General features: G+C 42.5%; 1 protein-coding gene across 3 annotated transcripts in view; it reads left to right on the top strand.

Moving 5' to 3' along the window:
• Positions 1–18,107, top strand: part of ATP13A5 (ATPase 13A5) — a 101,314-nt gene that overhangs the window by 66,446 nt on the left and 16,761 nt on the right. For all 3 annotated transcript variants that reach the window (XM_037039976.1, XM_037039982.1, XM_037039988.1), the window contains 8 exons: positions 316–440; positions 1,262–1,422; positions 3,344–3,469; positions 4,542–4,621; positions 7,280–7,322; positions 10,247–10,356; positions 13,901–13,997; positions 16,049–16,121. In XM_037039976.1, the coding sequence (XP_036895871.1) occupies positions 316–440; positions 1,262–1,422; positions 3,344–3,469; positions 4,542–4,621; positions 7,280–7,322; positions 10,247–10,356; positions 13,901–13,997; positions 16,049–16,121 (815 nt within the window). The remainder of the gene's footprint in view (positions 1–315; positions 441–1,261; positions 1,423–3,343; positions 3,470–4,541; positions 4,622–7,279; positions 7,323–10,246; positions 10,357–13,900; positions 13,998–16,048; positions 16,122–18,107) is intronic.

The raw sequence follows: 18,107 nt of genomic DNA, 5'->3' as shown, positions 1-18,107 counted from the left end.
AATAAAAATGCAAATGATTCACAAAAGTTTTTACAACCAACAGAAGAGTTGCAAGGTAAGCACAGTGCTTTTAGAAAATGCCGTTGAAAACTACAAGGAGCTAAAAGATATAAAAGTGGTTGCTGCCCCTAAGAATAAGGATGGTGTGAGGACGTGATCTCTTGGTTTTTGTTTTAAGCCTTTGGGTTTTTTAAAATTAAATAAATATGGGTCTATATTACACTGATAAAACTTAGAAATTCTAAAAAGAAGAAATGAATCCAACTCTTGAGACTATATAAGTAAGCTTTAATATTGATTTTCCTGAATCCAAAGAGAGAAGGTGGAGTGTGAGTTAACATTTCTGGGACTTCTCATAATGGAGAATCGCTTGAAGAAGGAAACCAAACCAGTCTTGAAGGAGCTGAGTGAGGCCCGCATCAGGACTGTGATGATTACCGGTGGGTATGTGTTTCTGGAGGCCTGGTAAGTTGAATGTGTCTCAGGCATAAGAAGAATACAGTGTGAGCTGAGTGAATTGCCGTGACTGAGGCAGAAAGAAGACTGCTTTGCTGCCACGTGTGTTACCCTGTGGTGTGGTTATTTGGGAACGTGTGGCTCCCACAACGCCACCCTGACTTTTGGAGGCACTAACCATATCGAATTTTCTTTGTCTAATGCCCACTCTTCCTACCCAGGAAGCACACTGCTAAGGGGCTCACAGTAAATGTTCAAACACAGGACTGGCTGTGTTTGCATCAATAACCCCCAAAACACCTCTGTGTAAAGGGTGTGAGACCTAGCCTGACTGTACTTCGGGGCAGTGGGGACAGTCATGGCATGGGATGATCCAACCGAAGCATGGCCCAGCTGGCACGAAGTGTTCTTTTCTCTGCTTACCTGGAATCCAGATCCCAAGGGTGGTTTGATGCTATCAGATTGGGTCATACTACCTTCACCACTAAGAGCTGTCAGTCTCCTGAGGATTAGTCATGAAGTGACAAACATGGATTTATTCACTTGTGCAGGTTTTGGAAAGATGCAGTGTTCAGGTCCGCCCAATGCTCACTGTGGTGGGAGGGAAATGCAGATATGGCAGTTGACCACTAGGGGCAGACAGGCTGAGGCAGAGGGGAAGAGAAAGGGTTATTTAAAAAGGCGGAAAGCAGTAAGTGCTCCCCCAAACCACCGACCAAGTAGTATGGACAGGCAGGAGAGAGGGAGCTCAATTCTCATTGCTGAGAAGTTTATATGTAAAGCCAAATGACTCTTTGTCAACCAGGTGACAACCTGCAAACAGCCATTACCGTTGCAAAGAATTCCGAAATGATCTCTCAAGGGAGCCAAGTGATCCTCATCGATGCCAATGAACCAGAAGAGTTTGTTCCTGCTTCTGTGACCTGGCAGCTGGTAGAGAACCAAGAGAATGGACCTGGGAAGAATGTGAGCAAATGTTAAAGGGCCCCTTTGTGGCTGGAGCTAACGGGGTGCTGGCCCTGTCCATTCTTCTCTTGGTATCACAAGTTATCACAGTAATAATCCTCATATCTGTCCAGAGCTTTACAGTTTACAAAGCATTTAGCATTTTCATCAGCACTTCTCAGCCCCGGCTGCACAGACACATCACCTAGAAGATGATTAAGCTTCCCATGCCAAAGCTCTACTCAGTTAAATAAGAACCCCTGGGCTGGGAGCTGGTCTCAGCCTTTCCTGCTGGTGTTTGCGATGTTCAGTCATGGTTGAGAACTACCAATTTACATCCATAATCCCCACTTAATCCTCACAGTTACCCTGTACAGTTGAGCAAACTATTCATTTTACAAATGAGAGAACTGAGGCCTAAGGAGGTGAGTCTGTCCAAGGCATACAACCAGCAAGTTGCAGAGCAGACTACAAACCCAGGTCTGTTTGATTCCACCCAGGTCACAGGCATGTAGATAGTGCTGCACTGGTGACATACAGTTGACAGGTGTCAGCTTTTCTACAGAGTGAGCTCCCTGGGTACTTGCGACAGGACAGCTTTTTCACATGAAGGGAGCGGTTGCAGCCTGATATCCCATCCCTGAATGCACCACCCCGGTCATTGCGTGAATTCAGAGAGATGGTCCTCCCAGTGATAAATCACAAAAATGCTCTCTTCTTCTAGGCTGGCCAGCCCTTTGGCTTGTGAAGTGTAGAGCAGGCCTTTGTTCAGTATGCTAACTTCGCAACTGCCCAGAATGTGCCTGCCCCTACCTATGGAGAGGTTCCTTCACTTGGTTCAACCCCCTTTGCATGGGCTTGAGTGAAAGATGACAACTCTCTCTATGCTTTCAGCAGACTTCAATGTCATTTTATACTGCCTCAAGTTCACTGTGTGATGAAACTCAGGTCCTCACTTATGGAAGCCTTTAACACATGGTGCACTCACACCACCCATTCATGAGTTTAATACCCTGACTGACATTTCAGCTGTTGCTGGGAGAAGTCACATCACAGTCTCAGGCTTTCCTCCTCCACTGTGCCTCCTTCCCACCAGCCTCTGCCCTGAAATTTCTACTAAAAGTAGAAAGAACCCTGTCCTTGCCTCAAGTGGAATGCTTCAGAGCATGTCTTTTTGTTGGCTGTTTCATGGGACTTGGGAGGGGATGCACTTTGCCTTCCAATTTGACACATCAAAACATTTTTTCTCCTAAGTGCAATGTTTTCCCAAAGATGAATTTCTCTAATGAGTGAAGTTTTCTCACCTATTGACACGATGAGTGCATGTGCACTCATCGGATGCTCTTCTGTGGGGCCCGAACATGGTGACAGTGATGGGGGCGGGCGGCACTGACAGGTGAAAGCAAACGCGTTCCAGAAAAGGAGCTGGGCCCCATAAGAAAACAGGTTTCCTGCTGGGCTGCGGGGAAGTCAGGGGCTAAAGGAACTCTGACTCTGATAAAAGAGGGTGTTTATTTTATAGTGAAGACTGTGAAATGATTTTTGAAGGAATGGATTGTAAGTGATCTTAGGAAATAAAATGCTGCGTGATGGAGAGAAGGAAGAGGAGGGATCAATGTTCCTGTTCTTCTTAAAATTACTAATTGGTACCTGAGAATAATTTCCTCCATAGAATGAAACACACATATTAGCGCCCAGGATAGGATCCAGAGCATCATGTTGTCAAAGTATAGCATATTCATATATAATTTGGGGAGATATTTTGAGTGTCTTCTTTATATAAATCCATGGAACACATTCCATGGACAAATTACACATTATGTGTTTGCTAGTCCTCACATGATTGTGAAATAGAACATAATTCCTTACAGAAGACATCAGAAAGCAAGGTGATTCTGAAAGAGCTAAGAGTCCGTGTGGAAATGATGCATTTTGATTTTAGGAAACCTACATTAATATTGGGAACAGTCCAGTGCCTGCTGGAGAAAGAGGGAGCTGTTATCATTTTGCAATGAGTGGGAAATCATACCAAGTGCTATGTCAGCATTTCAACAGCTTGCTTCCAAAAGTGAGTACTGGAGAAATGAAATGTGTTTTCCTCCTCAAATTAGTGAGGCATAAAAGAGCAAGAGAGTGGTCAGGCCGACATCACTGAGAGTGTCTCTGAGTTAGAGAATAAACACCCCCCAAGGGTCACTGCCCTTTCTGAAGTTTCCTGTTCCCACCCATGTGCGCCTGGCCCTGGGCTTGCTCATGGCCTCCTGTTGGGCGATTGAGTTCTGGTACCTCCAGTGGCCCTGGTCGCCAGTCCAACCCCAGCCCCCCTCCTTCCTCCTTCCCCAGCAGGGAGGACCTCAGGGTAGTTCCAAACATGTTCCTGTTTCGTGGGTCAGCTTTTCTCTGAATTACAGCGGGAGGAAACAAAATCCCCACGGCTCTTTTCAAAATCACTTGGTATCTTGTCCTCTGTGTGTCTATTTGAAAGCAGTGCTGTGCGGGGCTGTGCTGTCACTGGGAAGGAGATAAGTGGCGCACAAGCCGGGGGCAGCACCCCTCTGTTAGCCACGTCTTGAGAATTCTGTCATCTTATCAGCCAAGGACCATAAAATCTAGACCCCAAAGGCTTCCAGAAAATGATAAGTCCGATTCCTCATTGTAGGGATGGGAAAGCTGAGCCTCAGAGAAGTCGAGTCACCCGTGGAAGGTTTGTACAGGTAATTGGTTCAGAGCTGAGAAGAGAAGCTGGTTTCTTGACTCCGGATGTGTTGTTGCCCCTCTCTCCGTCTGTGCTTCAGCCGTGGAGACAGGGTTTAGTAAAAAGGGCTGCATTTCCTCAAGCACTTTTATTCCATATGCTCTATTGCTTTTTAGTTATTATTATTAAGTAGAGGTCATCCCATCTTGGAAAAATGGCCCGGAAAGAAGTAATAGAGTTGTGACAGAGGACTGACTGACAATGCAAGTTAAATATTAAAGCATTAAATCCCCTTATTCCCTTTCCTGACTGTAGTCTAATGACCCACTCCCCAGTGCTATCTATGTTCGAACAGTGGCCAGAGGTGGTTTTTCAAGGCCGTTCTTTTATTTTATAGTGTGCTTTTTTTCTAATCCTATTGCAGCAATCATTTTCTTCTCTTTAGATTCTGGTGAATGCAACCATTTTTGCAAGAATGTCTCCTGGGCAAAAATCAAGCCTTGTTGAAGAATTCCAGAAATTAAAGTAAGTGTTACCGCATGAAAGGAGTGAATTCATTACCTACTGTGTAACAAATTACTCCCAAATTTAGTGGCTTAGAATAACACTACTTATTGTTTTATAATTCTGTGAGTCAGGCACCCAGGCGTGCTTAGCTCACTCTTCTGGCTCCCGGTCTCTCAAGGCCCTGATGAGGTGGCGGCCAGGGCTGCAGTCATCTCAGCACTAGAGGGAGAAAGATCTGCCTCCGGCCTCACTCACAGGGTGTTGGTAGGATTCAGTTTCTTGTGGGTGGTTGGACTAAGAGTTTCTGTTTTCCACTGACTGTTGGACAGAAGCCACCCTCCGTTCCTTGCCACATGGGTCGTTTTACAAGGAAACGCACAGCGTGGCAGCTGACTTTCATAAGAGTGAGCAAGGAAGAAGAATCAGAGAGAGAGAGAATCACCATGTTTTTCTACCTTCAACTCAGAAGCGACATCTCATCATTTTCGCTGTATTCTCTTCATTGGAAGCAAGTCACTAGGTGCAGCCCACCCTCAAAGAAGGGCATGGCACGGCATTGCACATACCAGGAGGCAGGGGTCCCTGGGGACCATTTTAGAAGTTTTCCGCCCCAGTGAGCTTTCATACTGTGGCCCACACAGGGCATATCTTAGAAAAAGATTGCCTCCTTAGATGTAGAGAATAGAAACAATAGAGGTTTCTATAGCTCAGAAAGGGAAAAACGGGGAAGCATGTGAGTTATCCCTTGAAATTACCTGAGGTGGGTTCATTAGAAGATATGTAAATAATTTCAGATCTTCCAGAAAAGAGGTGAATGACATTCCTACTGTATCAGGCCCTGGCAGGAAATGGGTGTAGAGGCCAAAGTGAAAAAACAAAGTCCTTTCTTATCTCCCTCAAAAATATAGATGACCGTGTCATGTCAGAATAAAATGGTTCTTCTTGAGACCAAACCTGCCTATTCTACGCTAGGAATGTTACAGTTTCTCGGCTATGGATTTCTGAAAAGTGAAAAGGGACAGAATAGTGAAACTTTAGATAGTTGCTGATAAGCAGCAGGTAAAACCCCAAGACTGACTTTTACTATTATTTTTTGTTGCCCAAGCATTCTTGGGGTGTTTCAAAAATTGTTTATTAACTCCCATAATGCCTTGAGTCTGGATTAGTAAGCAATATCTGAAATGGCTATTTCACTTACATGGTCGTTATATAACACTGGCTGATAAAAGTAACTTTACTCTTCTCGAATGCCTGAGAAATTTTACCAACTTAAATGCTTAACGTTGAAAAGCTATATTCCCCTAAGGAAAAATCAATTCAGGAAGATATATGCTGTTTCAGAATGAGCCATCTTCTCAATTTCACAATTTTCTTCCTCATGCCTTTATCACTGGCCGTGTGCAGAAGACTGTCTGAGTTCTCCTTCTGAATTCAGGGGACACTAGAATGTGTAAGATTCCTCATGTGATACGGAGACTGAAGATGTGCTTTAAGGCTGAAGAAGGAAGCCCATTTTCAGCAAATGTACATAGTCATGACATGTAAATGACCACGTACAAATATTTTTTAATATTTTTTTAGAGAGAGAGGATAGGAGGAAGAAGGAGAGGGAGAGAAACATTAGTGTGTGGTTGCCTCATGTGCGCCCCCCATCTGGGACCCAACTGGCACCCCAGGCGTGTGCCCTGACTGGGAATCAAAGCAGCGGGACTTGGTTTTCAGGCCAGTGCTCAATCCACTGAGCCACACCAGCCAGGACAAACACGCAAATATTTATAGAGCTATTTCCACTTATTCTAGCCAGATAGGAATTTGCGTACTTTTGACCTTTTAAAAATGACCATTTCTTTTTCAACTAATACTAAGGAAATTCTCAAAAAACCTTTCTTTTTCTCTATATTATCTGGTTATTTCATGTGTTTTCGGCAATTTGCAGCCGAGCCCTTAATATTATTGTCATTAATCAATACCTATAATGTATTATTTACTTGTAATAGAAGACAGAGTAGGTCTTGAATCAGAAATTCCTTTTTCTTTGGCAACAGCTTTAATATTTTCTCATTTATTTATTTATTTATTTTTCTCACCTCCCTCACCCCATTTACTCTGCTATTGATACCATTGTGTTTGCCCCCCAAACTGATATGATGGGGAACATATCATCTCATTTTTACTCCAAGATGCATGAAAAATATGTGTGTCTATCTCTAATCGTATCTGTTACGCTATTTCCCAAATGTTTCTCACCCTGGAGTCTGCACTCTAAACCCCACGCAGCAGTCAGCAAGAAAAACATGATGGATTAGGTTACGGTCTGTGTATTAGGTTCTGTGGCAAGTGCGATGATTATGCCTGTGGACCCTTACCCTTGGCCTTGGTAGGTGTAATCAAGCAGTACTTCTTTTGAAGTGTGTGATCATCTTTGTGGACATCCCCGCGGTATCATTATCACTTCCTTGTGATTGGTTAAAACAATTTGAATAATACAATGGCCTTATTCCTCTAGGATTTTTCTCAAGCCTCCTTCTATATGTCTGCGGGTCTCTCTCTCTTTCTCTCCCCACGCCTCTCTCTCATGGTACACACACAGACACACACACATCACGTGTGAGTTAGTATGAGGGAATCATTCAAGTGAGGTCTTGTCACTAATTTTTCTGATGCTTTTCTCTGCAGTTATTATGTGGGCATGTGTGGAGATGGAGCCAATGACTGTGGGGTGAGTAGAAACTGCTTCTACTAACTCGGGCAGTTCCCTAACGTCCCTTTTGAGAACCCTGCAGAACCCTGGGTTCTGACTCTTCACCCTCTGCCAAAGATCACTTGATTATTTTGCTATATATATTCAACTGTACCTGAGTGTGGGATGGAGTGGAGAGGAGTGAAATGAAATAAGTCACCTCAGCTGTTTTTTGGCAACACATAGAATGATAAAGACAAGGGAAGACTACTTACACTCCCGTATTTCAGACTTATAGGAACTTTAAGGAACTTATAGGAACTAAGACTAGCTGGTGTGAATCTCTCATGTTATCAATAAGAAAATGAGTCCAGGGAAGTGAATTCTTTTTTTACCTGAAGTCACACAACTGATAAAAATCATAGTGAAGGAAAAGTTTGAAACTATTGCTAAAAGATTTAATTATATTATTCCTGCTGAACTTCTATTGATACTTCAGGATTACTTTTTTGGAAGTCAATTTTTATCCCCCAATTCTTACATTTGGTTGGAATTGTGTGCATTACATGCCGTCAGGTCGGCTACGACTGTCGGTGCCCCTGTGAACATGTGACGCCCACAATGTCCTGTCTTCAGCAGCCCTGCTCCGCTCCTGGAGAGTCATGCTTACGGCTTCTTTTATGGAGTCAGTCCATCTCATATTTGTCTTCCTCTTTTCTGCTGTTTTCCGTTTTCCTAGTACTACGGTCTTTTCAGAAGAGCCTTGCCTTGCTCAAAATGGGGTAGCTTCAGTTTTGTTATTTTCATCTCTGGCAATGTTCAGGCTTCATTTGCTCCAGGACCCACTTGTTCGTCTTTCTGGCAGTCGGGGGTCTCTGTAGAGCTCTCCTTCAACACCACGTTTCAAGCGAATCAATTTTTTCTTATCAGCCTTCTTCACTGTCCAACTTGTGTGTCTGTACACAGTAACTGGGCATATAAGGATATGGATGATCTTAACCTTGGTCTCTAATGATGACACATCTGTGCTTTTAGTGACCTTTCCTAACTCTCCTATTGCTGCCCTTCCGAGTCTCAGCCTTCTCTGGATGTGTTGGCTGCAGTCCTCACATCACCTGATGACTGAACCAAGAGAAGCACAATAGTAAACAATTTCAATGAGCTTCTAGACCAAGCTATTCCGTTGATACAGACGGTAGCAAAACCTAAATTAAGTGATCCTCAACAGATTACTTCTCCTACACAGTAGAAGATAGTACATGTTTCATAACCTGAGTTTTAAAGATGTGGTTGAAACACTACCTTAAAGATTTATTTACATGAGAAAATACTTTAGTAGCTGATGTGTGGGACAGGGAGTGAAGGGATTGCTTTGTATTTCCAAAGCCTGTTAGATACTTAAGATCTGAGTATTCATTTTACTTCCTTCTTCAAATGTTTTCTTCAAAGTTCTATGTAAAACTATGTTCATACTTAGAGTATCTATTGTGAATTTTTCTGCATTATACTCCACACTAAGCTAGTCTTTAAATTTTAGAATTTAAATCCACTCTTCAAATTTTAGAATGAGAACGCATTCCCATTAGTTATGTGGAGTTTAGAACCAAACAAATAAGTCAAGTGCTAAGAAAGATACAGTCATCTCTGCCTCTAAAGAGCTCGTTGTTTGGTGGAGAAAAAATCAGGCATAAAAATAACCCTCCTATAACATAGACAGTACTAAGTTATATGATAGAGGTGTGAGTATTAAGAGAAAAGAGAGGAAGAAGAAAATATCTTAATACTTATTGACCATGAATTTAGTTATGTATCAGTCATAGTATCCAGGTCCCTGGTAATTGTAGAGAACTGCAGAAATACAAAGTCTTATTTTGTGCCCACATGATTCCCATAGAATCAAAGACTCGTTGGCCTTTCTATTTGTCACTATCTGCTCTGTGTGCTTTCTGGAAAGTGTTTTGTCTTTTTTAAAAATTTATTTTTATGTGGTGTATTTTATAATTACTCTTAGAAATAATGTTTCTTTTCTTATTTTTTTCAATCCAGGTTGACTTTCAATATTATTTTATATTAGTTTTAAGTGTACAACCCAGTGATTAGACATTTCTATAATTTGTGAAGTGATCCCCCTAATCATTCTAGTACCCATCTGACACTTACACAGTTACCACAGTGTTACTGACTATGTTCCCTATGCTGTACTTTACATCTCCATGACTATTTTGTAACTACCAATTTGTACATCTTAATCTGCACAGTTCTCACCCAGACCACCAACCTCCCCACCCCCAGCTGGTAACCAGCAGTTTGCCCTCTGTGTCTATGAGTCTGTTTCTGTGAACAGTTTTCAGTCTTGGTGGGAAGTGAATTAGCCTTCCTTCCAATGGGGCAACACATGTACTAGTATAAGTCATTAGTGAGCACGATCTAGTCCCTGCATTCAGTAAAGATGCTGTACGCCCCACATTTCATCCCAGCAGTTGGCTGGTTGGCCTGGTCAGGAAGCCTAGGGAAAGGTGGGGATTGGATATTTTTTCCTATCGTCCATCAGGATACCCTGCTAAGTGTGAGGACTGTGATAATGGAGTTGCCCAACAAATCTTTATCCAAATGCTGTCATCTTTTGAATAGACTTCTTGAATGTTTCCATTTTTTATTACCTCCATACCCCACAGCCAGTACACAGGCATGCACACACACACACACACACACACACACACGCACACCCCATTCTTCTACCTCTGGACCCTCTACTTTGTTAATAGTTGGTGCCTCTTTAGTTGGTGACTTTGTGGATCAGGGGGAAAGGGTATTCCGGGTGGAGGGAGAACAGAATCAGAGACCCAGGGGTGGAAGCGTGCAGTGCTGTAAAAGTGGAAGCAGCGAAGAAGAGCCTCCCGGTGTCTGGGCGGTCAGAGCCTGGCCTGAGGAGCCCTGGGTGTAACATGCATTTATCGTTCCAGGCTTTGAAAATGGCTCATGCAGGCGTTTCCTTGTCAGAACAAGAGGCATCTGTGGCCTCGCCTTTCACCTCAAAAACGGCCAACATTGAGTGTGTGCCTCATCTCATCAAGTAAGCCATTTCTTCCTCCTCCACCCCCACGACTGATGGGTTCGTTGTCTGGCTCTGGACAGAATTCAGCTGTAATTTGGTGTTAATTGTCTCCACGGAGGCATGGGTAAAGTGTCAGTGGAGCACCAAGCAAAGAAGCCATGAGTGCTGCTTAAGAATGCGGGTAAAAGCCACACCAAAAAATGACTTTTGCTGAGCATTAAATGATAAATGACTGTGTCATGTGAATAGTGGAAAGCTGAAGTTGGTATTTAAAAAGTAATTGCTTTTTCAGTTCTCTGCTCTATTTTGTACATTGGGTACTCACTGGAACCTTTCTCTCAATAGTTGATGTTGGGTGAGGAAGCAGAAAGGGGCCATTTCATCAGGTAGCCTCCCCAAGTAGTGGTCCATCCCTAAAGTACAAATGAATGAACATCCAAAACGACTGCGTAAAAGAATTTTACAATTGATTGGTAATAGTTAGAGAAGAGGGAGGAATTAAAAACTGTTTATTTTCCCAACATAGTTCTCTTATTTCCACCTCTCTCTCCTTTCTGATGTCTTTACTCTTGTTTGAAATGTACTTAAGAGCAATACAGTAGGTTCTATATTTTGTTCATAAATTCTATTCCCCTTTTGTTTCCTATAACATTGTGGGGTAACTTTGGGCCATCTTCATGGCCAGTGGTCTGGAAGATACCATCAAATCTTGAGATTTATACAAAAAAAGACAACCATGAAGTTCTCTGGCATGTCCCGTGGTGTATATGAATGGGCAGCTACTGACAAGAATCACTGACCAAAAGGTGCCAGGCTGGAAATTCCATACCCCTGCCTGCCTGCATGTCAGAGCGACAGCTTGACACATGTTCCTGAACACTGGGTGGCTGCACCTGAGTCCTTCCTCACCCTCAAACATCAGCACCTCCCCAGCCTCCAAAGCACTCCTCTCCCTAACTCCCAGGTTCCCTGCTTCTAAGGACCTTGTGGTCCTTCGTGTCTGTCATTCAGGCTCAGCAGCTCAGCGCACATTTCACTCTTTCCTCTTCTTTAGTCCTAGCCAATCGGCCATTGTGTTTTACTGCTTTCAGTGACTCTGGCCAAGCCTTTTTCTTACTACCTCTTTGGCCTCACTCATGTCATAGTGACTACGGCATGAGGATGCTCAGACCCCTCCCCCTTATTCATGCTTTCCATTGTCAACACGACTCGTGGAGCTTTTTTTAAGTATTGTGCTTGAAATGTGGGGGATTAAAAATGAGATAGAGCCTTGCCCTGGAGGACTTACATTTTAGTTAAGAATATAGATAGATATAGATATAACAAAAAAAAACAGAGTGAGCAGTGCTCAATAAATTAGCGTTAAATAAGTTCACATCCAACAATACAGTAACTTTCCCTGTAGTTCAGTGTGATAAGTCCAGCCAGAGGGAAGGCTTTAGCAAGGCAGTTGCACCTTAAAGGACATTTGTGAACACAAGGAGCTGGGAGAGGATTCCAGGTGGGGGAAATGGAGCCATATTTGGAAACAGGGTTTTAATTGGAGGGCGCGGGAGCCCAATAGTCCAATCTGGTTGGAAGGATTCTCATATGGGAGTTGTGAAGGGGAAGCTGGAGAACCAGGTGTGGAGACTTTGCATGGAGAGTTTAAACTCCTAGAGCAGGGGTGTCAAACTCATCTTCACTGGGGGCCACATCAGCCTCGTGGTTGCCTTCAAAGGGACCATAGAAATGTAACTACTCCTTAACAATAAAGTGAGAGCATGGCATTGCTGCCAGGTGGAAACAAGGTAGAGGGCTGATTTGGCTGCGGGCCTTGTGTTTGCCACCTGTGTCCTAGATAGTTGCATAAAGCACCGGGTTGGTCCATCCAAAAGACATTAGTATTTGAACTTCAGATGTTCTTTTTCACACTTGTGGCCTGATGCATTTATAAATGTAATACACTGTTTTAAATTACAAGTGATGATGTAAAATTTCTCTAGTCACTGGTGGTTTAATGATATTTCAGGGTAGAAACTCTTTGCTTTCATAGTTCATAGATTTATAAAAATCAGATGCAGTTCAGCCCCATTAGGCTCCCTGTACTCTTGCTCTCATGCATGCTGATTCTGGAGAAAGTGGCCCCTACAGGGGCAATGAGGTACAGTTTTATGCATGGGCCCAGATCCATGGGTTTTCATTTTTATCTCTAAAACATTGTTGTTACAGTTCAAGTCCTTTAGGGCAACAGCTGTACCTTATTCATTTCTGTATCATTGTGCCTCTCACTAAACCAAATGCATCAGAGCAACTGCTTACTGTTTGTGGAATGCAGAGATAAATGAACGAGCAGCTTAAAGTACATACTCAGTAGGAGCAGCAGTACTACTGGAGGTCCAGGCAAACATTCTTTATTCTTTAGTTAGAATGGGCTATTGAACTTCCCTTTGAATCTGCCTCTTATTTTTTTTGTAAATATACCCAACTATAGAAAAAGGATAAAATGACAAATTTTATGTCAGACAGTGACATGCTGGCCCCTTCTCAGCGTGTCTTCTGCTCCACCCTGTGCATGGAAAACAAATGGTGGAGCCTCCTGCCCTGCTGGGAAATACCTGCCCACGGCATCGTGGCCCCTCTCCCACCTGAACTTTCTCATTTACTTGAGGCAAGGTGGTTATGGTGTAGCTTTCTTAGGTTTTCCTTCCCATGTCCCTGTTCTGTTGACAGTCTCTGAGCAGGGCGGGTGTCTACATCACTAGGGACCAGCAACAAAAGGGGTGTGAGCTGCCTCCCTGTGGATTCGTTCCTGCTGGGAAAAGGGGAGGCCACGGCAGGGATGTTCGCTAAGTTCCCCACTCCCCTATCGCATTACGGCCTCACCTGTCTTCTCCAGCCTTTTAGAACCCATCACCCAACCAAGCCCCAGTTAGAGGAGCAGCAGCTTAAACAATTTTTTAAAGAGAGGAATATTTACTTTTTAAGCTGCAATTTTTACCTTTACCTTTATCTCTTTTGATCTTCACACCAGCTCAGATTATTACCCTTGGTTCTTCCTGGCGTATGGAAGCCAACAAATCCCATTTCACCTCCAATAACAGAGTCCCATCCACCCTTCCTAAGATGCTTTGGGTCTCTAAAGGACTTGGAAGCACACACAGCTGGGTTCTTAGGAAGCAAGTGTTGCTAGGATGTAATGAGTCACAGTCAAGTCAGTGCTTCACATTTTCCACCTCATCATAATGTATTATGTTTACAATGTACCTGTCAATCTTCTTAATTCACTGAAAGCTTATTGAAAATAAAGACTGAGCCTGATTTATTGATATCCTCCATGACTCTTACCATAATTCTGGTAAATCATAAACCCCAACTAAAGGTGAGTGCATAGATTAATGAGTGAGGTAATGATTAAAGAGACAATGAATGAATGAGTAAATAGATAACTGAGAGGATAAATTGGTGGTTAAGTGAATGTATGTCAACAGGCTATTAAAAATTAAACTCTTTTTGAAATATAAAGGAGGATGGGAGATGTGTATCATACATAACCAGTTATTTATTTTTTTTTCTTAAACAGAGAAGGCCGAGCTGCTCTGGTTTCATCCTTTGGGGTATTTAAATACTTGACCATATATGGTATAATCCAGTTTATCGGTACCTCGCTGCTCTATTCGGTATGAATCAAAAGAATTCTTTTTTGTTTTAGTTGCATTTACATCACTGGTTTATTCTTTGGGGGTGCAGCTCCTACACAGGATACAGTGTTTTATATATAAATGACATTTCTCAAAATAGATGTCTACAAAGTGGGAACTTGGTACAACTGCATGAAACATAGAGCTAGAAATAAATAGAAGTGTCTCAGTTTTTTAGAAGTGTTGTTTTTCTCTAGATAACCTGAGACACTTGACCTCTTCAAGCCTCTATTTCTTCACTGGATTATGAAGAAAGCTTCAGAGCAGCCTAAATATAACTCAGCAGGAAATAGATCAGTCACCAACTGTGGAATATTTTTGGCAAAAGACTAAGAAGAGATAAAAAGAAAGACATGTTGTTGAATTTGACTTTGAAGGATTCAAAAGCTAGAGAAACCTCCATACTGGAGCTTTACTTCTGAACCTGCCCAGAACTTACACATCTAGACATGTCATTCGTACAGGATTAGCAATTCTTCATTTAAAAAAAAGATTGTTTAAATTAAGTGATCAAAACAAACACATAAGAATTAATTAGCTATATGGAAGAAATATGTTTAGGTTGAAAGAATAGTTTAGTAGTTCAGTCACAACTTATTCTACAGTAAAATGATTGAATGGATTTAGGGACCATGTCAGGAAAGGAATGAATTTACTGCTTTTCTAAGACATTTGAGAGGTGACTGAGAGGTCCATGGCACTCCAGCATCTGGTGGGCAGTTACCAGCAAAGACAACTCACAGAAGGTTAGGGGGCAACCAGATGGGAAGAAACAAGACCTGGACTGGGAGTCAGGAAACCTAGATTCAGTTCTGCCTTTATCACTGAGAGCAAATTAGAGCTTGTCCTTTATCTGCCTTTGGAAAGTTAGGCCGGCTGATTCCCAAAACCCTCTATAATATAGATCTATGTAAGTTGCTCCTAGAATGAATACTAAAAGTGCTTTAAAAAATTCCCCCCTGTTGCTTCCTAGTTCTCATGGACTAGGATAGAGTTGGAACCATGGTCCACTTTGAAGCCATTCACTCTCAGAGTCTAGCCAGGGGCGTCCAAACTTTTGGCATCTCTGGGCCACACTGGAAGAAGAGTTGCCTTGGGCTACACATTAAATACATTGTGACACATAATCGCACACAAAAAAATCTTATAATGTTTTAAGTAAATTTACAGTTTCGTGCTGGGCCACATTCATAGCCATCCTGGGCTGCATGCGGCCCAGGGGCCTCAAGTTGGACACCCCTGGAGACCTAAATAAGACTGTTTCTAAGGACCTGCACTTGGAAACTTCTGGGCCTTGGATTCACCCTCTAACAGGCCAGAAATATTTTTCATTTGTGTCTATTGGGTCTGTAAAGTCCTCAGAGCCAGATTATAATTTGGTGCTCATTCAACTTCTATGTAGAAGAGAAATAAGACCCAGCTGCCAAAATGTATTGCAAGCAGGTTTGTAGAGAGGAACAACTTGACTTTTTTAAATTTAAATGCTTCAACTGTATAAATATGGACATAAAGGAAGCTGTATGTCTATACAAGCTTCAGAAAGACAGGTGTGCCAGACTCAAGTCTGCAGTGGGCTTATTTGAGGCAGGAGCACTTGTTCAATTTAGGAAAGTGAATGGACCTCCAAGAGAACTACGGCGTAAACTCAGTCCACGAATAAAGATGGAAAGAGACACCTGTTCAGTGACTCAAGGCCTTAACTTTACATTTTAAGTTTGAAATTCTCAGAGGAACTTCTGGGCTTCAATTTCATATGTTAAAAATCCAATTGTCCAGGCTAACATTATAGCTGTTATACTACTATGTCCAGTCAAAGGGCTGACCCTTGTTGCTAATATGGAATTAAGTTAAACACTGGGAGAACAGTGGTCTGGTTTCATTCCCTCCAATAAGATGCAGAAGACAAGATCGGTCACTTTCTTCCTAAAGAGGAGAGAAAAATAATAGTTACTTTCAAAAGGAGTGGCAGAAATGATAAAGTGCTAAAATGGTAGAAGCAACCCTTATATCTACTTTTGTTTCCTTTTCAGCAACTACAACTCTTTGGGAATTACCAGTATCTAATGCAAGATGTAGCCATTACTTTGATGGTCTGTTTGACAAGTAAGCTATTTAGCAAAGTAAACTATTATTTGTATTTACCCATGAAATTCTAGAAATGTTCATCCAAATAAGACTCTCAGAGAAAGGTGCACCTTAACTACTAGAACCTCATTTCTTTTTTAAAAATATATTCTATTGATTATGCTATTACAGTTGTCTCATTTCCCCCCTTCACTCCCCTCTGCCCTGCACACCCTTCCCCCACCATTCTTCCCTTTAGTTCATGTCCATGTGTCATACTTTTAAGTTCTTAGCTTCTACATTTCCCACACTATTCTTACCCTCCCCCTGTCTATTTTCTACCTACTGTCTATGCTACTTATTCTCTGTACCTTTTCCCCCTCTCCCTCTCCCACCCCCCCGATGATAACCCTCCATGTGATCTCCATTTCTGTGGTTCTGTTCCTGTTCTGTTTGTTTGCTTAGTTTGTTTTTGTTTTTGTTTTAGGTGTGTTTAATAACTGTGAGTTTGCTATCATCTTATTGTATTTGTTTTTTATCTTCTTTCTTCTTAGATAAGTTCCTTTAATATTTCATAAAATAAGGACTTGGTGATGATGAATTCCTTTAACTTGACCTTATCTGGGAAGCACTTTATCCGCCCTTCCATTCTAAATGAAAGCTTTGCTGGATAGAGCAATCTTGGATATAGGTCCTTGCCTTTCGTGACTTGGAATACTTCTTCCCAGCTCCTTCTTCACTGTAAGGTCTCTTTTGAGAAATCAGTTGACTGTCTGATGGAAACTCCTTTGTAGATAACTGTTTCCTTATCTCTTGCTGCTTCTAGGATTCTCTCCTTCATTTTTATCTTGGCTAATGTAATTATGATGTACCTTGGTGTGTTCCTCTTTGGGTCCAACTTCTTTGGGACCCTCTGAGCTTCCTGGACTGACTGGAAGTCTATTTCCTTAGCCAGAATGGGGAAGTTCTCCTTTATTATTTGTTCAAATAACTTTTCCATTTGTTGCTCTTCCTCTTCTCCTGGTATCCCTATAATTTGGACCTTGAAATGTTTAAAGCTGTCCTGTAGGTTCCTAAGCCTCTCCTCATTTTTTTGAATTCTTCTTTCATCATTCTGTTCTGATTGGATGTTTCTTTCTTCCTTCTGGTCCACTCCATTGATTTGAGTCCCAGTTTCCTTCCCATCACTATTGGCTCCCTGTACATTTTCCTTTCTTTCACTTAGCGTAGCCTTCATTTTTTCATCTAATTTGTGACCAAATTCAACCAACTCTGTGAGCATCTTGATTATCAGTATTTTGAGTTGTGCATCTGGTAGGTTGGCTATCTCTTTGTTGCTTAGTTGTATTTTTTCGGGTGCTTTGATCTGTTCTTTCGTTAGGGCCATTTTTTTGTCTTGATGTGCCTGTTATGTAGTGAGGGGCAGAGCCTTAGGTGTTCACCAAGGTGAGGCAACTCAGTTGCTGGGTTGTGATGCTATATGTGGGGCAGGGGTCCAAGAGGGAACAATGGCACTTGCTCCACTCTCTGCTGGATTTCAGTCACTTCCCCCACTTCCCTCAAGCAAATTGGGCCCTTCTGGTGCTGATTCCCGTGTGGGTGGGTTTGTGTACTTTCTGGGACCCTGTGGGTCTCTCCAACAAACTCTCCTGTGAGACTGGGAGTCTCTCCCGGCATTTCAACTCCCACAGGTGTTTTCAATCGGTGTTTTGAGGCTTTATTTCCCTGTGCTGTGACCCTGGGTTGTGCAGTCTGTCTGGCTTCCCAGTTACACCTGGTTTATCTGCGTGCAAATGTGGGACCACCTGGCCTGCCAGCTGCCTGGTGCACTGCGCCCATCCACAGTTCGCTGCTTTGCTGGGCCCGCCCACTGCCACTTTGCCGCAAGCCCTCTCTGCCCAGCTCCCCCACTCCACCCCTTCTACGGGTCTGAATGAATGTGTGTACTTTAATTCCTAGATTGTCGGCCTTCCATACAGTTCAATTTTTTGTCGGTAGTGGTTGTTTTTTATTTTTAAATTTTTG

Source organism: Sturnira hondurensis, unplaced genomic scaffold, assembly GCF_014824575.4.
Source record: "Sturnira hondurensis isolate 20B ecotype Veracruz unplaced genomic scaffold, ASM1482457v3 Scaffold0000396, whole genome shotgun sequence".
In the NCBI taxonomy this organism is placed as follows: domain Eukaryota; kingdom Metazoa; phylum Chordata; class Mammalia; order Chiroptera; family Phyllostomidae; genus Sturnira; species Sturnira hondurensis.
The sequence above is the reverse complement of the archived record's forward strand: the minus strand, read 5'-3'. Positions and strand labels throughout refer to the sequence as shown.